Below are 25,445 nucleotides of genomic sequence, written 5' to 3' on the forward strand. Positions count from 1 at the left end.
TTGTTAGATCCAACGGTGTTCTCATGTAATGTTCTCACATAAGCGTTCTCACCTGATCCAAACCGAACTCTAGGCGACGTATAATTGTAGAGAATTGTAAATGGATGATGATATGGATCCTGAGTTGGGCTCTACCTCCTGTAACACCCCATAAGGCCCAACCGAAAGAAGAAAGGCATCGTGGAGTTGCCTTGTTTTGCTGGGTGACTTTCTGGGCAACCAAAGAGTAGACAGAGGCAGGCCAGTCGAGCAAAATTAACTACCGTATCTATTCCACCATCCTTCGCGGTTCTCACCGATTCTTTCCTCTAACCCTCAACTCTGCTCGCCTCTTGGCATCAAGTTTCGAATTGAAGATCCAAAATCTCAAGTTCCATGAGGCCCATACAACTTCCGGAGCCGCCCAGTCCCAAACTGGGCACGCCGGAAATCTTCGAAGGTGGCGTATACGGCGTCGTTAGGCGCGCCGTTGTGATTGGCAACGGCTTCCCGGGTTCGGAGAATCAGAGCATCGGCTTGGTTCGTGCTCTCGGCCTCGCTGATAAGCATGTGTTATATGTAAGTTAATTACTTGATTTCACTTAATAACAGGTTTAATCCTTTTGTTTTCTTCACACTATGATTATAATTATGAAGATTAAACTACCCATTAACTAAATTTTCTTTAAGCGGCTGCAGTTTTAAGTTCAAGAGCATATAAACAAAGAAAAGAATGGTTGGCTTCATAGCAAAGTTACCTTTATAATTTCTATGTAGAAATCATATCACTTATAAACCTAAATATGTGATTTCTAGTGCCTTAATGTACATGACATGAGGATGAGGGTGTTAGCGACTTAGCACTGAAGTATCATCCTTTGATAACTCTAGCAAAATATCACCTTAGAGCTAAATTTTAGACATATAACATTAAACTAGTTTAGTTAAGGTTGATTTCACTATCAGGTCCAACTAGAATTGGTATGAACCAATGTACAGTTTTCCAAAGACTGTTGTCTTTCAAGATGTATGGGATTTCCAATGGTCATTGGTAGAGGATTTTGTGGCTTTGCTTTGTTGATCACTTATTTCTCAGTTGTGAAAAGAATACTTAATATGAACGATTAGGTGGTTTTTGATATATTGGTGTCTTCATCGAAGATGGTGGCCTGAGTGACCTGAGTGACCACCACATTGTTATTGCTTGTTACAGTCCCTTACTTGCAGTAAAGAAATTATTGCTTCCAATATGTGTTTGAGGGTTCGTTTTCCCTATAAGTTTTATAGTTTAATTTTTAAACTCACGCATACATGTTAACTATACATCCCTTTGTCGTGTAAATGGCTGAACTATCAGGATTCAGAATTTTTTTTTTTTTTTTTTCCCCTTTGGTTTTTATATTATGTATGAGATTCTGCCCAAATTACATTAAGCAACAACATCGTAAAATCATGCTTTATATAAATCATGTGATTTGAGAACTACCATATTAGAACCAATCATTTTCTGGGGATATGGTCTTAACATCAGTGTTTTACCAGCCTTTCAGCTGCAGTTACTTACATGCGTACCTTTTGATTTTGTTTATCTTTTAAATTGACAATGCCATGCAGCGGGTTACAAGGCCAAAAGGAGGAATCAATGAATGGCTTCACTGGCTCCCGGTTTCTCTTCACAAGAAGTTAGATTACATCATAAGGCGGATCTGTGTTTTATTGATATATCGAGGGCAGAAAACTTTGCCTTCACCTACAGAAAATGGTGGAAGTGCGGGCTTGAAATGTGTTTTAGAAGCTGATGTCCAGCAGATTGTGACAATGGCTCGTCAGACTTTTGAAAAGTAAATTTCTTTTTTCTTGTATTTTTACAGAGTTATAAGAAGTGCTTTCTTTGATTGCTTTCCTAATTGTGTATTCAGTAAAGAAACATGGGTTAGTTGAGTGGTTAGGCCTGTGGTTTCCTCTGATGTGGTCTGGGATTCGATTCCATAAGGAACCTATCTAGCTATTTGCTTGAGTTTCCTCCCTTCAAAGAATGTAGGGTTTGGTACGGAGCCCCAGTTTCGAACTGAGTCTGTGAAGCGGGTTTGGGTGATTTCTGGGTATCCAATGAGTGTATTTACTATTCAGGAAACAAACATGCTCAATAACCAGAATGGGTTTTGCTTCTTAAAAATTAGAATCTGGTGCTTAACTTGATCTCTGTTTCATATTTGGTACTTATTCTTTTCTTCTTCTTTTTATTTTTTATTTTTTATTTAGGGATGGACCTATATTGGTGGTAGCTTCGGGCAGGGATACCATTTCTGTTGCAAGTTCTATTAAACGACTAGCATCGGATAATGTTTTTGTTGTTCAGGTTTGTCAATGGGACCTGGCTTTATCAGTTTGCAGTTAACTATATATTCTGTTCTGAAATTACTTTGGACTATGAACCTATATTATGACATGGTTTAGTTGTAGATGCAGAGATAACGATAAATGAATATGTCAATGTTTACATTTATTGTGATGTGTTCACAATATCCTTTAACATTAATAATTTCCTACATGTTTTGCTCGAGTTTAGGTCAACTTGAGATAGTTTTTATTTTTACTCCCAAGTACAGTTTTATTTTGTGGTAAATTTTTATTGGAACAGAGTAAATGTTGTTCTTCTTTTTTAACACATAATAGCCTTGTTATTGGTTCATTATATTCCATTGGGCATTTCCTTTTCCCTTTCCCATAGTTTTCTCGGCTTTACCATGCTTCACAAGAACAGAAACAGCAGTATATATGCTCCACTAGGAGGAAAGCAAACATAGAGCAACCAAAAAAAAAAAAAAAAACTCGCATTCTCAGTCGGGGAGAAGCCGTATAACCAAACTCAACACCAAATCTATCAAAAAGCTTCTTCAAGACAGCTCCCATCATTAGAACAAAATCATATCATGATATTCAACTACATATTAGAGTGAAAGGGAAAGTATGAGAGAGAGATTTAAGAAAAAAAGGTTTGGGGTCTGATGATTAACAGCCCTGTCATCTAAATAATGATTTTATATGATAACGTTATTCTGCAAAAATAGGAGATTACAATAATACCTCCAGCCTAGCATAAAATATCCACTCTAACAATGTGCCATCCTTTTTTATTTAAGACAATGCCTCTATGCTAATCCGTGGTAGTTTCTCTTTCACTTTGAATGCTTTTCCTCTTCCATCATCAATTTTTATTAGTTTATTATGGTTTTATTCATCTGTTTGGCAATGAGGACTTAGGGAGTTTGAAACTTTCATGTTTGGGAAGCCTACATAACGGTTTATGTGGTTTTATTGTTTAAAGTACACAATTTTATCTTCATTAAGTGCTAAGGTTAGAGAGATCTTTGGAGTGGGAGCCTATTGGATACAGTTATGGAATCATTTGCTGGCTTGCCAAATGACTTTTACTCTGTGACTAGGTTCATAAGTTTCAGCATCTTAACTGTGGAGATCTCTTTTGTGGCTGTGGTCATTTGTTGCCTTGTCATTGGAATACCTCAAAATGTGTTTGAGTATTTGATTGACCCACCTTTTTCCATTCGCAGATACAACATCCCAGGTTGCATCTAAATAGGTTTGACTTGGTGATTACCCCTAAACACGATTATTATCCTTTGACTCCTGAAGCACAAAAGCAGGTTCCTCAATTTATTCATAGGTGGTTAACTCCTCGTGAACCTCCTGACAGGCATGTGGTATGTATGAAGACCTAATTATTTGCACTGCAAATTTGAGAAGCTTTAACCTTACTTAAATATCAACTGCTCCCTGCACTTTGAAGCTTTATGCTATTATAATTCCCTTCCCCTGCCCCCTCCTCCCAAAAGCTATGATAACTAAAAACTTATAAAATCAGGTCCTCACTACTGGAGCTTTACATCAAATTGACGCTACTGCACTTCGAAACGCAGCTAGTGCATGGCGTGATGAGTTTGCAACTCTTCCAAAGCCCATACTTGTGGTGAACATTGGTGGCCCTACAGGTAATCTTTTGTTATACACTGAATCTTTCTTGCTTGATGTTTTACAGGATTGGCATTTAATTATTTGACCCACTACATGATGATTGCTATTATGCTGTTTTTGAATCTAGGATCATAAAATAATCATTAAAATTAGAGCGTTTACGTGTTGTATCAGAGAACTTAATGAGATGAGGAAAGGAGAATTTTTTTAATTTAAATAACTAAATAACAAGTGTTTTTTGCCGTAGGTTTTTGACCTAGACGTCTCGACAAAACTACTTAGGTTAGATTAAGCTCTTTGGAATGCTAGCAAAAAAGTTAGCGTTTGGCTGTGATGTTTTTCTTCTCTTCTAATTTTTTATTTTTCTATCAATAGCTTGTACTAATGAAAAAAGACCAGAAAAGGAGCCCAGGATACACAGAGTATATGTTACAAGTGTAGTGAATCCATGAACTTTATATTAGTACCCCTGCTACCCATATTTCTAGTATTGGATCAGTCAGAGAAGGCAAAACTTCTTTCTTTAACTGTACAACAAGATACTTGTTGTCCTAAAAACTCCATCTAGTCCTCTCCTTCCAATACCTGTTAATTTCTTAGAATTTCTTTTTAAATACCTGTTAATTTCTTTTTGCCTTTTCGTTCATCAACTAACTTGATAAGATACAGTAGTTTATAAGCTGATAGACACATAGAGTTTACAAGTCACTAATAAAACATATGTGTACTAATAAAATGCATTCCTTGACAAAGGGAGTGACTTATGTTGTGTGGCATACTATTTTCCTTTCATTTTTTACCGGCTCACTCCAAATTTATACTTCGAAGGATAATGCAAGAATTATTTTATAGCTCTCCTTTTTCTGGAATTTGTTTGAATCTCAAGTTCAAATCATTATTACCTGTTAAAGGACATTTAGGAAAGCTTAAGATGTTTTATCTTTTATGTTACAGAGATTTCCATTTCACGTATGTGATTGAAGAGTCAATACAGACCTCATTTGTTTGAGGAATATTAGATCATTCTTTTTCTTAGTGTTCTAGAATGTTTGGAATAATTTTTCTCATCCTACTTTGTTATTGTTGTTTGGAATGGTCCATTTATTCTAGTTAAGGTTTTAATTTTTTTTTCCCCTTTTTAATAGGAAATTGTCGTTATGGTGCTGACCTTGCAAAGCAATTGACAACGAATCTGCATAGTGTTCTTGCAAGCTGTGGAAGCATCAGAATATGTTTCTCTAATAGGACGCCTGAAAAAGTATTGCTACAGAAAACATTTTCTTAGAAAAATTTGTATTACTATGGCTGGCACTCATTGTTTCCCTTTTGCTTGTCCACAGGTATCTAATGTCATGACAAAAGAGCTTGGAGATAACCCAAAAGTTTACATCTGGGATGGTCAAGGTATCATGTGAATTTTGTTTTTTGTTTTTTTCAGGTCAAATTTATCGTTGAAATGATGTAGGGTTTTTATGTTGTACTGATATGATTGCCAGAGCCAAACCCACACATGGGCCATCTAGCCTGGGCCGATGCTTTTGTTGTCACTGCAGATTCTGTCAGTATGATAAGTGAGGTTTGCAGCACTGGGTAAGATTAAGGAAGTTACATCTGTAATTGACGATTTAGGGCATATTTTCTTTAACATTATTTTTTATTTAAGTAGATTAATTCTATCTGTCCATATTTTCAGGAAGCCTGTCTATATTATGGGAGCTGAGCGTTGTACATGGAAGTTGTCAGAGTTCCATAAATCACTCAAAGAGAGAGGAGTAGTTCGACCATTTACAGGTTCTGAGAATGTAAGTAAAAATTAATCTGTTTCTGTTACTCTTCCTATACAAGGGTCATCTGATTGTAGAATGATGCCCTTTTTAGGATTGAATTGTTCTTTTCATCATTTTCTGTCCACTCTGATAGACAAACTGACAGACTGTTGGGAAATAAAAGAGACAGAAAAACAAAGGGGAGAGGTGATATTGATATCCCTTCAGATCCAAGTTTTGACCCTTTTAATTGGCCCTTCCTCACCTAAAACTTCTGCCGATGATTTTTTAAACTAACATTTCTTGATGAACCCATATTTATATGAATGAAAATTCAGATGTTTTCTTCTAATTAAATGTTACTTTGTATTCAATTGTAGGTAACTATTTGTTCGTAAATGTGTTTTTTCTCTCTTTGGATGGGTTCTGTTTTTTTCTTTTATAGTTTCATGAGGTTTATGGGCCATTATAGTGTTATAAGGTTCTTACTCTTCTAGATTTCTTGGTGGCACCGCAAATGTGTACATTTTAGTTTGCTTATAATGATAAGTTAAATATTCGTGCTTGGAATTTGCTTAAAAACTCATTCTTTTACTTACCCTTATTCTAACCATATTCTTACTTTCTTTTGATCGCCATCTTTACAGAAGGAAGATTTATATTGGTCTGAATTATACTTCTTTTTTCTCTATCTTATTATCTCGTTGCTTTATTCAAATTTTGACAGATTTCAGAGAGCTGGAGTTACCCTCCACTTAATGACACCGCAGAAGCAGCGAGTCGAGTGCATAAAGCACTTGCTGAGCGTGGATGGAGATTGCGGCCATAGGAAGTGAATTGATAATCATTGCTTCTTGTAAACACATTCAAATCTTATGTTAAAAGGTACACCCGTTACAAATTAGGTTTTCCTGATAGCACGTATAGGAATGACAGCTAAAGGCTGTGGTAGCACGTATATTTTGATTTTTCCCCCTTTTTGGGGTCTTGAGATGTGTAGAATAAAGGCTATCTATAATTGTGCGGCTTGTAAATTTGAGGGGCGAGCTTTTATTTTTCTAAGGTTGGGTTGGTCTTTATTCTGAAAACAATTCATTTGTAATTTAAAGTGGTTTACTAGATTCTTTTCTATTTCCAATTACTTAGAGCAATTCTGTAGTAGATTGTTATGAGATTGTTACCGTACCTTTAAATAAGGTCCCAGATTATTAATAGTTAATATTGACAGGGTGGCAACATAAAATTTCCCAAAAAGATGTTATGTTAATCTCCTCTTTTATCTTACGTTTCGTTTCCTAATTGATTTGAAATTAGTATGATCAGAATTGTGTTTGTCTGGAGTTGTGTTCGAAGACTTTAGCATTGTTTGGTGGACAAGGCAAGCTTGGATCGAGCAACATAACACCCAAGTATGAGATAGTGGATTAATTTAATTAATTTGACTGCCTAGAACTTGTTTAAATGTTTTTGGACTTTGTTTGGTTGATTAGAATTTTATCAAATCGTCCTTCAAGAGCCAGTTTGTACTTGAACTTTAACATGGACTTAAAGTTCACTAGTAATTGGAGTTCAAGGGAGGAGAAAGAACAAAGCCCTCGAGACCGAAAGTCTTGCAATTGTGAAATTTGAAACTTAAAGTAGTACCAATAGAAATAAGGGAGTTTCACTAAAGAATAATGCTACTCTTACCACATTTGTATACCACATTCTCATACCACCTTATGTGGCAGATGAGGTGGACAACACATCAATTAAAATTAATTTAAAGTTTTCTTATCTTTTATGATTTATTGACACTTTTTAATTGATGTGATTGTCCACTTCATCTGCCACATAAGGTGGTATGAAAATGTGGGATATAAATGTAGTAAGTGTAGCATTACTCTTCACTAAAACACCCAAAATGGGAGCATAAATTATAAAAGAACCAAACACACAAAACACTTCATAAACACATCCAAAACCCATCATTACACACACTCAAAACCCATTTATAAACACACCCAAAAAATATACAATTGTTGACTTTGGGGTTGATTTTGGGTGTGTTTCTATGTTTAAATAGTGTTTGAGTTTTTTTATAAATACATGTTTAAGAATGGGTTTATTTATAAATTTGTATAGAAATAATTAGGGTAATTCTATAGCTCTCCGTTTGAATGAGGGAAAATAACTTGGAATTTAGCTAAAAGTCAGGAATTTAAGAGGAGAAATTTACAATTCCCTTGTTTGGCAAAGCGCAGAATTTATTAAATGACGCATGGAAAGAAGCGTGGAAATTGTGACATCAAATTCTCAAGTTTAATTTCCACTAAAACATGCATCATTTCACAAATTTCATAGTGCAATTTACAAAATTATGTCATTTACAAAATTCAACATACATAAATCCAAACACTGAAATCTTCAATTGCCAGAAATTGAAATGATAGAATTCTAAATTCCATTGTTTTAGAATTTTATGTAATTTTAAATTCCTTTATCCAAACGGAGGGTAGGAGTACATTCAATTATTCACAATAGAGGTGCACCTAGTTCTTATTTGAATACAAGCAATACTCTAAACTACAATGAGGAGGAGGGTTTCTCACACACATACTACCAAGATGTCACGGGAGTTCGAACTTAAGATAATTGGCCTACAAGTCAAAACTATTTTCCACTAAGCTAAACCTCGTTGGCACAGTGCACTCAGTTATTAAATGTACTACAATTATACAACCAGCAATATTTGAAAATTGTCAAAACAAATCCTCAAATTTTCTTTTTGTTTATCGGGAAAGTAATATATAAGCATTGAAAATTAGAGAAAATTTAGTAAGGGAAGGAGTAAAAGAACTGAAAATTCGAAAACTACAGAAAGAAACCGCCAACTATTTACTAGTGTTTGGTCTACTTAGCTTGGTGGATGTGCTTTTTTCAAAGACCTAGCATGGTCATAGAGCTCCTCTAGTGTTTCTGAATATATACTATGTGAAGTAAATTAACTCAAGGAAATCTTAGCATCAAGCTTATAATTACATTATGTGTAAATTATTTTCGTGATCTCATTGCTGACTAAATCCCACCACTAATCTGATCCATCACCCAAATCAATCATTATATACTAATTAAGTGCAGATTATACTCATATCATTGTCATACATAAACTTAATGCATAGGTTGTACATAATTAAACACCATCTCTTACATAACACTTGCACTTCCATTCACATTTGCCCATGATGTTGCATAGGTGGAGCAAGTGAGCTTTTGGCAACAACTCCTGTTCCTCTGTACATGCGTTTTATGATGTATACATTAAAACAAAGAACAAAATTAACTAACCCATTAACTATAAATCTCTCCTCTCATATCATATCCCTATATAAAACCCGCATATCCCAGCATCCCTTTGCACAAATACATTATATCCCAAGCCCTCTCAATAAGCTGATCACAGAAACCTCTCACATTCTACATTCTAATATGGACTCAAAAAAGAGTGATGAGGTGGCAATTAGTAGGGATGCCAAGGCCAATTATGATGCCAAAGGAAAGGCTGTCGAAGGTGCTCCTCCTCCACCTCCTCCGCCTGTTGTAGTTACCACAAAAGCTACCAAAATCCGGAATATCAGAGGAAAGAAAGGTCTGGCAATTATAGACATCGTGCTGAGGCTCGGCGCCGGTTCAGCTGCTCTTGCTGCTGCTTACATTTCAGGGAATACTGAACAGATTCTTCCCTTCTTCACCCAGTTCTTCCAGTTCCATGCTCAGTACAATGATCTTCCAACTTTCACGTATGCAAACTTCTGATTAACAAATATTTTTTGTGTTTAATTAATTTAAGAGCAGTGATGGTTTCATTGAAAAAATATGCAGGTTTTTTGTGGCTGCAAATGCAGTGGCTGGTGGATACATAGCCGTCTCCTTGCCCTTCTCGATAGTCTGCATCGTTCGACCTCATGCAATAGGGCCAAGGCTACTACTTGTTTTCCTTGACACAGTAAGCTAATATAAAGCCATTTGACTCACAAATTACATAAATAAATACTAGGGTTTAGGGTTTTTCTCTTGCTTGTTGGATAAAGATTGACTTGCTGAAAACATTGCTTGCTTGGTCTTGAGAAAGAGGTAACAAAATGGATACCAAAATTGTTGTTAAATGCTTTGCAGGTTATGGTTGCTCTAGTTATGTCTGCAGCTGGCGCTTCTTCAGCAATTGTATACTTGGCTCATAATGGGAACTTGAACTCCAACTGGCTTGCTATTTGCATGCAATATACTGACTTTTGCCAGGCGCTTACTGGGGCTCTTGTGGCTTCGTTTGTCGCTGCAGTCTTTTTCATGTTGCTGGTGGTGAATTCTACTTTTGCTCTAAAAAGAAAATGAGAAACCACCTCCTTATTGAATATCATGCTTTAGTTATCATGGCCATCACAAGCATATTTCAAGAGAAAGGAGATGGAGAAGAAGAAGAAACCACAATGGTTCTAGTTTCTGGTATCTGTTGTGAATTAGTAAAGTGATGGAGTGGAGGAATTGTGTTGTGCGGGTTTGATTAAATGCCAGGGACATATATATGTTATCTGTGTATATTATTAATTGCATCATAATTAGGATTTATGTAAACTACTAAAGTAATGGAGGAATTGTGTGGGTTTGCTTCAAGGTGTTTTTCTTCATTTTTTTTGTTTATTTTCCCCAGTTTCTGGAGAATATTCCGTTATAAGGCTCCAGTCTGAGTGTTCTTGGTCGGTACCCCAGTAGTCCTCCCTTACATTATTCTTTCTCGTTTTGCAGTTCTTAAAATCTTTTCTCAAAGTGTGCGAAATTGTGTTACCCAACATAATATTGCTACAATCCATCTCAATACCTTCATTTTGCATTAGCTATGTGGCCAAACGCAGTAGTACTAGTTTACATCATAGGAGCGTTTTCAAATTAATTTCGACTACTTTAAAACGACAGAAGTTAGTAGGATAGGGTTTACCATTACTTGATGACATGAACACTAATATGACACGACCGCTAAAGACGAGAGTATTTGAGTGGAGTTATTCTTGGTTGTTATAAAATCAATTTCCTATTTCTAATGTATTTGTTGTAGGGCCGGTCCTAAGATTTTGATGGTCATATGCGAAACTTAAACTCAGGGCCTCACATAATCTAATACGAAAATACTAAAAAATTAATTTATCATGACTTAATGCCATAAAATAATTGTTTATAATTAAAATTCATAATCAAATTATATTTAATGACAATCACAAATCAAATTCATAAAAGTTTTAATGTTTCAATTTGAGAGAGTTAAATATTAGTATGTTTGGTACAAAAATAAGAATCCATTGCCAAATGATCTTCTCATTAGTTTGACAAAAAGCCAAATTATATTTTCCAATATATTTCACTCTTGATTCGGTTTTGAACGACTCCACCAATTCTCTTTTTTTTTTCCTTTTTTTTTTTTTTTTGAGTGTGGGAGAAAGAAAAGAGAGAGATTGATAATGATTTCTACATAACAGAAAATAAGAGTTTAAGAGGAATAATAAGACATGAATTTTTTTTTGTTTTGTTTTCAGTGGGAGAACCCATATACTGCAATTTTTTTTGGGTAAACTGCCTTTTGCCCTTGAACTATGTCATCATAATTTTCAATTCACCCAATAATTTTTTTTTTCCTTTTCTTTTTTGGTAAATTAAAGATACAAACTATATAAAAATAGCCAATTTCTCCCTTACTGTGAGATTTCAGACTCCATCCAATTTTCCATTAAAAAATGTCACGTGCTTCGCATGTGAAAAAGAAAAAAATAATTTCAAAATGGAAAAATGGAAAAATCCACTCGAATTCGTCGCCAATAGCCAGATCCAAGTCAACGCCATGAGGAAAAGAGAAATAGGAGGGAGGTGGAGAGATGAGGTGAGGGGAGAGAAAGAGAAATGGAGAAAGAGACAGAAAGGAGGTCGCACATCCCGGAGCCAGTGTGGATGTCGTTGCTGTGAATGGGCAAGGCCGACTTATTCTCGAGGTGGCTGATGGCAGTGGGGTTTTGTATTTTAGTAAATTTAGGTTTTAGCAAAAAAAAAAATTTCACTTTTGGAAAAAGCCAAAGCTTTTTGAAAAAGACAGAAAAACCTCTCAACTTTCAAATCAAAGACATGCAAATGTAAAGGATTCCTTAGAAATCCAAAATTAAATAAGGGTAATTTTGTCTATTTTTGCTTCTTTTACAAAATTTCTCTCTTTTGTGTTTTTCCAAAGTCTCCCTTGTATTTTCTCTATTATTTAATATTTTAAGAGGCTATAATTTTGAGATTGGGGGCAAATTGATAATTATGACATAGTTCAAAGGGTAAAATGACAGTTTACCCTTTTTTTTTGGTTGTGATGATTGGAAAAATTGCTGAACACTCATTTGTGTCAATATCATGTGCGATGGTGCTACTTGCACCACCGTAGTTGGATGGACAACTTTAATATAGAGGTATGGTAGGAGGAATTTTAAGGTACTATCACACAATCATGTGGTGTTGTCAATTCAATTATTACAATATGGGTGAACGACGACAAGGCTCATATGCCATGGATCCCTGCCTAAGGTATAGTATTAAATATATGTACACATGATATAATGGATTGAGAACAATATGTGGCAATATAATTGTCACTCTGAAGAAATACTCACATGAGGTACTATATATAATATGATGTGGCATTGGATTTTAAAAACACAACTTCAATTATATTTTAAAAATCATCTGATCTATTTAAGCCCCAAAATCTAAATGATTCCCCGAGTATATCCAAAGTCACTAAATGCGATTGCTGCTTGTTTCTTGACCAGTACGCACCGGCATATAGATTCCTTATTTATATGGTCTACTCGAACACAACCAATTAATTGTAAGTAATACTTAATAATCAAGCATTATCTTGTTAGCCCTTTAAAATTAAAATTAAAATACAAACTAAGGAAATGAAAGCTCCCAAATTAAACCATTTTAAAACAAAACAAACATTAAGGAAGAAGAGTCCCTTTCACTAAATTTTGATATCTTGTTGACCATGCATGTATCTCATTATTGGGATAAAAAATTTATACAAGACCGAATCTAGGATCTCAGATGTATAAATAAATACTCTTAATTACTTGAGCTACAAAATCCCTTAATATCATTGGATAAAGTTACTATCAATAATTAGATCACATAACATAACGTTATCAGAAGAAAAACGCAATAATTATTCATAGCTCTATAAGAAGGCAACAAATCAGTCTCAATGTCCAAGTTTCTCTTTCAACATTTCCATAAAATCCAATACAATAAAGCCTACTTATTCCCCAACCCAATAACCATAATCCATACAGATTTTCTTTTTCTCGCTCTTATTTCCCGGAAAATCTTCCATGATCTCCTCAGTCTTTAATTCCTTGCTTAATAATTCCCCAAGGCTGCAATTGCGTTCGTTCTCAAAAGACGTTCAAACACTAAACCCTAAACCCTAATTTTCTTTGTCATTTGCAAAGCATGCATTCACACCAACCCCTTGATAACGTGATGGCAGCTGAGAAAGCCATTGTCCTGAGAAGCTACCAAAACTTCAACAAGGAGATGCTGATCACACTGTGCTTCGCATTCCCGCCTCTCTTCTTAGCCCTCTGGTGCTCCTCCGCGTGGCATCCGGCCGCCGCCAATCTGTCCCGCCAGTTTTACTGGGCACTCATGGCACTCTTCGGTAGTCATCATTTGTACGCTTTCTTGCTCTGCAATGTGCTTATTGTTGCCATCTACTCTATGTCCCCCATTGGGCGATCACCCGATGTCTACGAAGAGTCCGCCATCAACAGTGAGTGTTGGTGGAGTATATATCTGGAACCAGAGACAACGCCAGAGGAGGAGGAGGAGGAGGAGGAGGATCAGAACAAACAAATCGCATGGTCTGAGGGTATTAGTGCCGTAGTGCCTCTTGTTGATGACAACACAAAAATGAGTTGCAGCGAAGAGCCGACAGGGAGGCATCCAAGTGCTATGGAGGAATTGAACGATAAGGAATTCCAGCAGATAATAGATGATTTCATTTTTAGACCGAAGAAGGATATTCTGGGGGAAGAGATTCAAAGTGAAAAATGTATGAAAGAAAAAGGAGAAGAAGAAGATAATAGGGCAACCTCATCAGCATACATGTCTCTTTTAATATATCGTTAATCAATAAAGTCCTTTATCAAAGGTAATTTCAGTAGGAATTAGTATTTGACTATAATTAAAATCGTTAAATAAGTAGGAGGTAATCTGAGTAGGAAAATTAGGTTTTTGACTATTTTACAAGGTTTATTAGTTGCCAGGACTTATGGATTGGGGCGTATGTATTTTCTTGTTGACTGGCTTTAGGAAGAAGGGAAGGGGTTTGAAACTGAAAAAAGACAGAAAGAAAGGCTCCAAGTCTTTTTTGTCAATTTATGATGTTTAATATGTGTTGATTATTTGCGTTTTCTTACATAGGTATTTTAGCTGGTTGGCGGGTTGACCCACCATGACCCGTTTTGTTAAACTAGTTAAATAGGTATTTTAGCGAGTTGACTCGAAACCCACCCGTTTATTAAACGGGTCATGGCGGGTTGACCCGAAAATAACTCGAATTTTAATCGTGCGGGTTGAACCAGCTAAATTCTTGTCTGGGTTTCGAATCGTGTAACGGGTCGTGTCCGAAATTGCCACCATTAACTACTATTCAAGTGAATAGTGGCTGTCCTTACAAAAAACAATGTGTGTTTCCACCCATTGTCATGGCAAAGGGCAAATGCTATTCATTTTTAGTTTTTTATTTTATTTTTTTACCTAAAAAATTAATTTGGAGAATATTTTCAGTTGCCATGTGTTATTTTTGATTATATAAAATTCTCATCTCATATTTCGGATAAATTTTTAGATAAGATTTTTCGATAACATTTTCATGTTAAATTTTTGGATAAGATTTTTGGTTGCCACGTGTCCATATTTATTATAAAATTCACATCTCAAATTTCAGATAAAATTTTTGTATAAGATATTTGGTTGCCACATGTCCATATTTATTATAAAATTCACATATCACTCATCATACAATTAAATACTTACTCACTCATCATACAATTAAAATACTCCTGGTCCTCATAGTTCGACACAATCGAGTACAAGGATGACTCGATCATTGGCAGAGGCGGTTCCACCGAATCACGATGTGGGAGAGTATTTTCCTTCGGAGGATGTAATAGTGCTATTATTTTCGACACGAAGCACACCAAGGAAATCGATTGCAGGCATTGTTCACTTGAGAAGCCATGTGTAATGGTTTTCCTTTTTTTTTTTTTTTTGCCTTGAATAATTTATTAAAAAAATTAAATTGGACATGCAAGAAAATATAAAAAAGAATGACATTAAATTGAATAAAACGACAATTAATTTTTTTACCTCATCGTCAAGATTTTGACCTTTTTGATCTTTTGTACACGACCCTCCGGCTTCGATGGAAGATGTCATAAGATGGTGAATAAAAATGAATACTTGAAAGTGAATAAAATATTGAGTATAAAGTGAATAATAGTTGAAGGAGAACAAAATGTATGAGGATTTGGTGTAAAAAGTGAAGAGTATTGGTTGGTATTTATAGAAAGAAAAAAAAAATCATTAATTTTTGGGTTTTTTTTCATAATTTTATTGCAAAAGAAAATTGACTGTCGTTGGATTGGAGGACAAAAAGCAATCGGAGCTCCCAGACGACGCCACGTGGCTATTAGCCGTTGGTGGAAACCGAGGCGCCTGGTGCAAATTGTTTTTACTGTTGTTCCAGGTGAGACGTAAGCCAAAATCGGGTTGGAGCTCGAGCTCGCTTTGCCCTTAGACCAGCCCAGTCTCGTGGCCCCATCGCTACCCGGCAAAACAGGCCATTAGAAACCTTTTTGGGCTTGCCCTCCCCTCCAACACTGCACTCTGGAATGGCTCTCACTATCATAGTCGGTCCTGGATTTTCTAAGGCAACTTTTTCTCAAAATTGGGGGGTCACAGCAGTTTTTAAAAGCAGTGAGAGGCTGCTTCTAAAAACTGTTGCGGGAAGAAGCAAGCGAAGCAGAGGAGTTTAATGAAATTTTTAGATTTCCCATATTATCTTTATCTGTTTCAACAAATTACATGCTCTATCCTTCTCCTTTTCACGCTCTATTCCTTCTTCTTTGACTGTCGTTCCTTCTTCTGGGTATTCAAATTACCCAACAAATCATGAACCTTTCACTTCAACAAAATTGAGATTGAAAAAACAGAAGCTCCAAGATATGATTGGACCAAACAACAAAAGAAAATAACGTATTTTAGGAATTTCTTCCTATACCCAACTCTGGAAACCGCCTTCGACCCATCATCGTTGATGCTAGGGTGAGAGAGAGAGAGAGAGAGAGAGAGAGAGAGAGAGAGAGAGAGAGAGAGAGAGAGAGGGGGGGAAGAAACGGGGTTTGGGAAGGAAGAAGAAAAGAGAAAGGAGAAGAGGAAGGAAAAAAAAAAAGGCTGCATTAAATGCTTCAGCCAATGCAGCTGATACTGCTGGAATTGGATTGAGAGCATCCAAGAGACAGAGAACATAGGCTCTTAGTTCTTAGTTTATGCCTTATATTGTGTTTTGAACTAGTACAATTTTTGGTTTTGTGATGTGGCCGTTTTGTCAACTTTTGGTAATTTTTATCATGACTTGGAAATGGTTGTATTCCAAATTAAGTAATTATGTTCATTTTGTATTTTGAATTGCAAATGTTGGAAAAGGATGTATGTATTTTGAACTCAATATATAATGAAAATTGCCTTGAAGCAAACAGTTATACATTTGGAAATTGCCTAACATTTCATACATAAACATGGGAGATTACACAAAACCACTTTCATACACATAAAGCACTTTGATTTTCCAAAATGTTCCACAAATGGCCACAAAACACATCACCCAAGTCTCCTAAATTGTAGACCCTAAAATTGAAGTGCTAATTTCACATTCTTGGAAGATCCATCCTTTCTCCATTCCAGTACTAGCATTCCTAACAACACAATCAAAAAAATCCATGAACCCAGAAGATTTATTCGTAGAAATCTCTATGCTTTCAAGGCAGCTTTAACCTCTATTTTCAATTTTTGGTTTCCCTTTTCCTCCTTGTGTAATCATTTCAATAGCCCACATATCACAATCTTCGACCTTTCACATACCTGTGGATCATACTATTCAAAGAATGCACAACCTCTTCTTACCCCATAATCAGCACAACCCCAAATTCTTCTCCAAGGGTTGTTGTCAGTCCAAGACGTTGTCAGACGACATTGATTGCTACAGAAATAAATGGGCAAGCACACTTCGAATCTTCGATTTGCAGACATGTCGTCTTCATCTTCTTCAAATTGGAACCTAGGGAACGATTTCTGTCAAGTTGGGGCTTAAGGTCTGAGGGGTTTGGGGATGTTTTGAACTTAAGGTATGAGGATTTTCGTAAACTTGAGATGCTAAAAATGCCCTTCAAGAATTGTCAAGCTAAACGCCACGTAGGCAGATAATTGATTTCCCGACGATCTAACTAACAGATGGGGCAAATTATAGGGTTTCGGGGAGTTTGAGTAAATACTCGTAAATGACTCTAAAATTTGGTATGAACATGAAAATGACCCCATAGTTTAGGGGGTTTTATGTAGTTTTCCCTTTTATTTTATTTTTTATATTGGTTTAAAAAACATATGAATATTTTATTAAGAGTGCTGCTAAACACCCTTGTTCTATTACCCCACCAACTTTATCTTCAAAATTTTAAAGACAAATGTACCCATTTGTAAAATGACTTCCAAATACCATTCCCCACCCACTATAATTAGCTTTTAAATCTTTTAAAATATTTAAAAATTCAAAAATAAAGTAAAAATAATAATAATAAAATAGCATTTTTTAAAAAAATAAAAACAAAAGAAACGTATATCTCCTTTATCTTTCCCACCTACCCGACCCAGCCCCACCGTAAGGCTATTCTCTACAGCAACCCTCTCCTCAAGCAATACAAAAATAAAAATCGAACTACCAAAACTAAATAGACATATAAATATAATAAACGCATTCTCGACCAATCTTGAATTTCATATTTATCTGCTATGGCTTAGTTATGCTAAATCCAAGCCAAGAAAGATGGAGGTATTCAACCCACATCCTTGACCTCATCAATTTGCAGCAATGTTGCTTGATTACAATGATGGAACCCAACACCCAATTAAGATGGACCAAAGTTGTTTGCCAGGGAGAAAAGGGAACTTGCAAACCAATACCTAGTTCAATAAACCAAAGTTATAGCCAATCACAAATGGCTCAGATTCCATGAACAACTTTGACTCAAAGTTGGGTTTTTGGAGGTTAAACTTTTATGGGTATCATGAAAGTTCGAGGATTTGGTGATAAAAAATTAAAATTTTCAAATATTTTTATGGGGCGTATTTTTTGTGGATTTTAGCTTTCGTGGCCTTATCTATGTTTGGCCATGAGAGATAGAGGAGAGGAAGAGAGAGAATAAAAGGAGAGAGCGGAAAAGAGGTAATAATTAAAGGTATTTTAGGAATAATGGTGGGTGGAAAGATAGGACTGTGCTTTTTTAAATTTACATAGTGGGTGGGAAGATAAGGTGAGTGAGGAAATATGATAGAGGGTGGAAATAGCAACACTTTTTATTAAATGTTTTAATTTTTTTTATTAATATTTTATTATACTTAAGCAAAAAAGTGGGCCCCATGGTGCCACGTAGGCAACTAACGGAGAGATTTGACGGAAACCCTAACGGCAGAATCACATTGTAATAAATTGAAAAGAATGGGGTATGTAATTGTAAAAATTGAGAAGATATGGACTAACATGTCTTAAGAGTGTAACCATAGGGTACCAAATTGTAATTAACCCTAATGACTATGTTGTTTGTGATGTTGAGAGTTGCTTGCTTCACTTGTGTATTGAGATGAAATTAATTAGAAAGTCTAAAATCTGGAAAAATGTTATGAATTCATGTAAAAAGAGAAATCTTTGATAAAGTGTATTAGAGGTATTTTTGATAGTTAGATAAGGTATACTTAGTTAATTTTATATTTTAATTTAAGTATTAGAATGTACTTAAATCATCAGATGTGCTCAATTAATTTTAAAGTTCACTTAAGAGCACTCATACATATTGTCATCGCATCCATATAAACGGAGTACGAGAGTGGAGAAAATTACCCTTGAATAAAAGACTTGTTTATAAAAGATTTACACATCATTAATTGTCAGGTGACTTTAACGAAGTGGAGAATAGAAGTTAACTTCACTCGCACGCGCGCACTCAACTGACTGACTCCTGTTCCAGAAGTGTAGTGAGCGTAGGGGAACTGGACACGTGTAAGCCCCTGGTGTCTGACTAGCCGTAGCTGGTAAAGTCCACGTCACGTGGCCGTCTCCCACTCTCCGTTAAAACGCAGCCTCCCATTTTCTTCCTCGCAAGTTCTCTTTCCCTTTCTTCCTCCTCTCTCTGCTCTTTTTCACCTTGCAAAATCAACAAAACCCTTAACACAAAAGTTAGGAATTTTGTTAAAATTTAATTAAAATTGATTAAATTTCGCTCAGCTTTTGCAGATCTCAGAGTCGCGCTTGAAGCTTGAGAGGGCTCTGTTTCTATCTTTGTTCTCAGGTGAGTCGCCAACTCGTGCTGAGTCAACCCTAGGGTTTTCTATTTAATTCACGGAATTTGTTAATTATGTGCCTTTTTTTAACTGGGTCGTCTTTGATGCCCCTGATTGATGTTTTTCTGCCGTGGGTCGTGGAGTTTTGGAGTTTTTGATTCGATTGTGTTGGATTTGTGCCTGCTTGGTTGCTGAGGAAAGGTAGGAAAAGGGAAACAAATTGAAAGAAAGTAGAAAGATTTTAGTTTTGAGTTTTGTGCTTTGTTGATGTTGTGCTTTTTGGATAAAGTGATAAACTTTCCCCAAGTTTAGTAAGGGTTTTGTTATAATCTTGTTAGTTTTCCTATCTTTTTCCTCAGAAGCCAAGCGGATTATTAGAAAGCTGCGTTTTTGTTTTGTTTTGTTGATTTTTCTTGGAAATGTATGGTGTTTGTTGCTTGCAGCTTGGGATAGTTGAAGGGTGAAATTTTTGGCAATTTTTCGGGTAAAATTCGAGTAGCTTAGAGGGTTTTCTTGTTTAAAGTTCGAGCTCTGGGTCTCATGAGAATTGTTAGGGGAATGCAGAGATCGTTTCCCAAGGAGCAGAACGTGCTGGGCTGGAAGAAAACCTTCAGCCAAGGGATAGGTGTGACTGCACCCAAGGCCAGAACCCGTGACAAGCATAACTCTAAGTTTGGGGTTTTGTGAAGGAGATTAGGCTAGGGTTTCTGTTGAAGACGTTAAACATTGAATGCAATGACTCGGATTCTGGTTCAGCGAGGTTCTTCAAGTGGTTCTTCTTCGAACCCAAGCCGTCCTTCTTCCTTGTCTGGGTCCTCTTCAGGTTGGGCACAGCCACAGGTTAATAGTCCTCAGGTTGTTTCAGTTGTGAAAGATGAGGAAATTGGAGAGGAGGCACAGGAACATATTATTGTTGATGAGCTGTCAGAGTATTGTGGGAGTGGTGACAATAAGGCTGTAAAAAATGACGATCTATTGACCGAAAGCATTCATAATGATGACAATGTGAGTTCAAGTGATGAGCTAGCTGAGGGGGAGAAAGTTGGTAAAAATGACATTGCAGACCCCGGGGAAATGATGAAAGGTTTAGGTGGGTTGATGATTTCTGAAAAGGTGACAGTTGAAAATGTGGACTCAAGCAGGGATTCTTTACAAAATGCGATTGGGAGTTCTCAGCCACCACCTCCTCCTGTTCCTCCCCCGAAACTTTCCTCAGCAAACTCAAATTCGAGGAGATCTGTTTCAGGAAGTTCAAATTCTGTGCGAATTGGACCTTCGAGAAGAGCAGTTGCCTGGCCTGTTGTTTCAACTAGGACTTCACCAACTGGGTCACGGCCTTCTTCCCCCAGGTCTCATGGTGAAGGCGAGGGGTACAATAGTGCTGATGAACAGAGCACTTGCTTTGTATCCTCCTATGATGATGTTGTAAGTTTCTGATCTCATATTTACAAACATCTAGGCAAGTCTGTCTGTCTCATGGATTTTATTGCATATATTCCTGGTGGTTTATACTGAATTGAAAAGTGTGGCATAAGATATTCATCTCTTTTAGCGATTTTTGTTACAATATTTAAAATTTTGCTTTGGTTTTTGGGCACGCAAGCCTAGCCGCATCTCAAAATTGAACCTCCTTACATTATATCACAAAACAATACTTTGGGTTTCTCAAATTAGAGCTCTGCTTATATCCAATTGTATCCTCACATCTTCCTTGACAAAACTATGATGCTTATTTTTTCAGTTCTTTTATAAGAACTAAGATAACTGTATTAAAAGAAATGAGAAGTACAATCAAAGTGGAGCAGCAGCCCACAGAAGATGCTACCCTTCAAAAACAAGAAGCCAGTGCCACAGCTAAAATACAAGAAAAATCACTCAACCATAAAGAATCCAGAAACACTGACCACTTGCATTTTATTAAAAACCTTAGAAATAGTAACTTCCTATGTCCACCAAACTACACTCCAAACTACAAAATCGATTAGAACTGCAGTAAGGGGAATGCCTCTGAAATGTTTCAACAAAGAATCTCAAACAGAAGCTAATCCTCTAAGAGGATGTATCTTTGAAATGTTTATTATTTTTCAGGTGAAACTTTGGAGGTTGTGCATTTTGCACTCTCAATTTGATGTTATCATTTGTTGGCTCCATTCTTCACTTCAAATTCAGAAATCTCAATTTGACATTTTTCAATGTATGTCAGGAAAGAGAACGACAGTTCGAAATTGATATTAGACGTGCAAAAGGTTTTGAAGTGAAAAGAATGCTGGAGGATGGGAATTGTCTCTTTCGTGCTGTTGCTGATCAAGTTTATGGGGATTCTGAAGCATATGACTTGATCAGGCAAATGTGCATAGATTATATGGTGCGATTCCTTATCTGTGATCTTCTCTGTTGCATGCTATTGTGATGATTTTAGCCACTGCACAATACTACATACGTACACATTTTTTCACTTTTTAATTCTATGAGAGGTTAATTAGGAATATGGTCATTTAATGTTATTACATGCTCACAAATAATAAAAAGAACTCTGAATTCTTCTTGAAAGTATTCCATATCTATATGGTTTGTTCTCCAACAGTGGTTTGCCGAACAATGTTATGTACTGTCTGAGGTTGGTTCATCATAATGAGTTTCATTCATGTGATAGATGCCGTTGATAAATGATATTTCAAGTTGATTGGTGGAATGAGTCGGTAGATCTTCTGTTCAGTTAGTGGGTATCTCAAGTCTTAACAATAATTTATTTGTTGTGCTTTATGCGTGCATAATGAGAAGAAAAATGAAAGAACTGAATAGTAGAAGGGAATAAAATCAGGGAGAAGAGTATATGTTTTGTACATACGAAAACAGTTGTATTTTATATTCCTAGTCACTAATTGGTAAAGAAAATAAATTACCAGAGAGAAAAGAAATGTTTCCTTTCACTATTATAATCTCATCAATTGGCTGATGGTTTTCCAAAAGAAAGTCATACTAGACCAGAAAGGAAATTATCATAATCTAACTTGTACCCTCTTAACGCTGTAGTTCATTATGATTCTTGATACTTAGTTCTCTTTATTTTTCCAGGAGCGAGAGAGGGATTACTTTTCTCAATTTATTACAGAAGGATTCACCTCTTATTGCAAAAGGAAAAGAAGAGACAAGGTATGCAGTATCATAATTTCATTAACGTTGTTTCCTTGAAATATATTATTGAGCAGAGGAGGTATGGCTGCACATGTAAGAAGCTCCATATAGTTTCTCAGATTGGCATCCTGAATTCCTCTCCTTTATTCCCAAATTGTCATCAAAGACGCTCATCATATTCGAATTTCATCCCCAAATTCTTCCTCTTAAAGTTCATTAACATAATAGTTATGTCTATGTTGGAGATTAGCGAAAGTCTTGGTAGTATCTATTAAGATGACAAACCTATGGCCCACTGTTACCAACACTGATAGTGTCCACAACTTAAGCACCTATATAGCCCAGCAAGTGTGAGGTTTTATTGCAAAAGGCCTCAGTGTTCCATGCCCTCCTCACGTGAGACCACCACATAGTGGGACACATGTGCAGCCAATTCCACATTGGTTATTGATTAACTTTTTATTTAATTAAAGGTAGAGGGTAGTTCAGGCTTGGTAAATTGAGTCCACCACCTGAAGTCTTTCCAAACCTAGCATGGCACCCTCAGAGACGCAATTGCCCTAATTGGCTGTTGTTTTCGAGGATGACAATTGCACTGTCCCGTTGAAAGTATAGATACTAGGTTTCCTATGCATGCTGATTGTGAGAATGTGCAAGGTCTAGAAGTTGAATTATGGCACATTGATGACTATCAGTGATTGTCAACAATTATGGTAGGTGATTTTTGAACCTTTTATCTTATCTCTAAGATTGGATGGTACCTATTACTCTTCCTCACGGCCTCCTTACTTGCTAAGACAGTGTTTAATTATCTGATGGCCTTTCAAGTAGTCCTCTTTTAGTAATTTCATATTATTGTGGCTTCAGTTTCACCATGTGAATATGTTTGCTTAATTTTAAATTTAATGATAATCAGTGGATTATCTGACTCAGTGGGATTTTGCACACAGTTCCCCATCTTTTCAACTGCTGATCCGTTTAATAATTGATTTTATCCTGTTTCAGGTGTACGGAAACAATGTGGAGATCCAAGCCTTATCCGAAATGTATAATCGACCCATCCATATTTATTCCTATAGCACAGGTGCTGAATTATCCTAGCTGCATAATGATTCTTGCTTTCTTCAGTGAACTTTGCTGTTTGCAATATATCATTTTTGTTAACTTTATGTCTGATGACAGAACCTATTAATATCTTCCACGGGAGCTATGGCACGGACACACCACCCTTACGATTAAGTTACCATCATGGAAATCATTACAACTCTCTTGTTGATCCACGTCGTCAGACCATCGGTGCAGGACTTGGGTTCAGCTGTCTTCGCGGGATGGGTGTATGTGCTTCATTCTATCTTCATCTGGCCTTGATTATGTTAGTATTACTTTATGTGGATGACACATGGATGACATAGATATTCCTTTTCTATGTCATCCATGTCTAGTTAATAATAAATAACAAGTTCTGGTTATGGAAAAGGGAAGGGGAAGGGTTATTTGGGAGTATTGATTCAAGGGGTGTTTGGGTAAAGTGATTTTATAATTTTTTTGGGGGTGGAAAATAAGATGAATGGGATGATGATATTGGGGGCTGGAAATAGCTCCATTCATTAAAAAAAAATTCAGTTACTAGTATTAGCAATTGGAGAAGTTGTCAAAACGTCAGGAACTGATCATCAGCATCATTTAATAAGAGTGTGTGTGTGTGTGTGTGTGTTTTTTTTTTCTTTTTCTTTTGTTTTGGGGAATTTGGATAAAGGGTAAGAAATATGCAATTATTCATTGTTCTGTAAACCTTGCAGTAGTTAATGGCTTGTTACCATTCTTCAATTGACACTTCAACAAACGTGATATTTCATCTTTTCATTGCTGCAGGCAAATGTTGACAAGGATCAGGTCAAGGCTGCTATTAAGGCTCAACAAGACCAACAAATTGATAATGCAAGTGTCTTGATTTTGTGCATTATAATTTTCAAGAATATTTTACCTGGAATGTCATGATCATATCTTTTTCCCTCATCTTCTCCTACTGGCAGGCACTTCTAGCTGAGGGACGATTCTACTCAGATCTTGAGCTCACAGAGAAAGAAATTGAACGCATGGTGATGGAAGCTTCGAGGGCTGAGTATCATGCAGATGACACATTCAAGCAACAACTTGGAAGGAGAGAATCTTCCACTTCTAGCGCCGAGCCATCATCTTCTGGAGCTAGTGAGTTATCTTGTGTTTTCTTTCCTTTTTCCTCGTACAAACAGAACTGGGTAGATGAACTTGTTAAGTTTTTAGTAGTAGGGGATCATTTTACATGGGATTAAACTGCGTTTTTGTAGGATATAGTTTTGGCTGCTCTTTGTTGTGTGTTTGTCAAATGACTTGATTGATTCTGTGCAACCTGTGAGTAACAGGATCATCAGGAAGTGAGACTAAGCTAGGAGTGAGGGACCATGGTTTTCAAGATTCCCCCCTTAGCAGCAGTATGCAAGTCGTGCTGTCGATGGGGTTCAGCTACCCGCAGGTGATCGAGGCTTACAGCATATTCGGAGATGATGTTGATTCCATGGTTTGTTACTTATTGGAAACTAGCAGCAGTAGCAGGCGCAAAGGCAAGGCAACTGAATGAGCTGGTACAATACAAATTTAGGAATGCTGGTGAGATTGTGTTGGCTTCCTTGTGATCAAACTGCCGTCTTCGTAAAGAAAATGATTCCTATTCAGTTGTAGCCTGTGAACCTTAAATATGTTATCTACGTTAAATCAATAAACTGTAGTCTTTGTTATCAAACTAATCTGTTTCCAGAGGTGCCGTCGCGCCATTATGATATAGGAAAATACAACTGTATCGTTATTCACACTTTGAATAACTTTCAGCTTATGAGCAAATTGAGCCGAATCTGTTTA

General features: G+C 36.4%; 3 protein-coding genes across 8 annotated transcripts; all 3 read left to right on the plus strand.

Moving 5' to 3' along the window:
* The first annotated feature begins 180 nt into the window (after nucleotides 1-180).
* ELM1 (fission ELM1-like protein (DUF1022)) lies at nucleotides 181-6,876 on the plus strand. The gene is made up of 10 exons (XM_008230859.2): nucleotides 181-558; nucleotides 1,594-1,820; nucleotides 2,242-2,338; nucleotides 3,552-3,701; nucleotides 3,863-3,989; nucleotides 5,118-5,230; nucleotides 5,313-5,376; nucleotides 5,469-5,562; nucleotides 5,666-5,774; nucleotides 6,466-6,876. The coding sequence occupies exons 1-10, from the start codon at nucleotides 376-378 to the stop codon at nucleotides 6,565-6,567; spliced, it is 1,266 nt and encodes a 421-aa protein (XP_008229081.2). The 5' UTR covers nucleotides 181-375; the 3' UTR covers nucleotides 6,568-6,876.
* A 2,141-nt stretch (nucleotides 6,877-9,017) lies between these two features.
* Nucleotides 9,018-10,416, plus strand: LOC103328456 (casparian strip membrane protein 2). Its single transcript, XM_008230852.2, has 3 exons — nucleotides 9,018-9,517; nucleotides 9,600-9,723; nucleotides 9,894-10,416. The coding sequence occupies exons 1-3, from the start codon at nucleotides 9,018-9,020 to the stop codon at nucleotides 10,107-10,109; spliced, it is 840 nt and encodes a 279-aa protein (XP_008229074.2). The 3' UTR covers nucleotides 10,110-10,416.
* Nucleotides 10,417-19,207: 8,791 nt separating this feature from the next.
* On the plus strand, nucleotides 19,208-25,445 carry OTLD1 (OTU-like cysteine protease family protein). 6 transcript variants are annotated; one of them, XM_008230842.3, is made up of 10 exons: nucleotides 19,231-19,423; nucleotides 19,859-19,899; nucleotides 19,980-20,840; nucleotides 21,619-21,780; nucleotides 22,491-22,568; nucleotides 23,556-23,634; nucleotides 23,733-23,884; nucleotides 24,423-24,488; nucleotides 24,584-24,758; nucleotides 24,953-25,445. In XM_008230842.3, exons 3-10 carry the CDS (start codon nucleotides 20,151-20,153, stop codon nucleotides 25,165-25,167), a joined length of 1,617 nt encoding a protein of 538 aa, XP_008229064.1. In that variant the 5' UTR covers nucleotides 19,231-19,423; nucleotides 19,859-19,899; nucleotides 19,980-20,150; the 3' UTR covers nucleotides 25,168-25,445. The 6 variants fall into 6 exon arrangements, with proteins under 6 accessions (XP_008229039.1, XP_008229052.1, XP_088908530.1 ...); XM_008230817.3 differs by having other exon boundaries at nucleotides 19,208-19,423; nucleotides 19,859-20,840; XM_008230830.3 differs by lacking the exon at nucleotides 19,859-19,899 and having other exon boundaries at nucleotides 19,208-19,423; nucleotides 19,970-20,840.

This window comes from Prunus mume, linkage group LG1 (assembly GCF_029339155.1).
Source record: "Prunus mume cultivar Tortuosa linkage group LG1, ASM2933915v1, whole genome shotgun sequence".
Classification (NCBI taxonomy): domain Eukaryota; kingdom Viridiplantae; phylum Streptophyta; class Magnoliopsida; order Rosales; family Rosaceae; genus Prunus; species Prunus mume.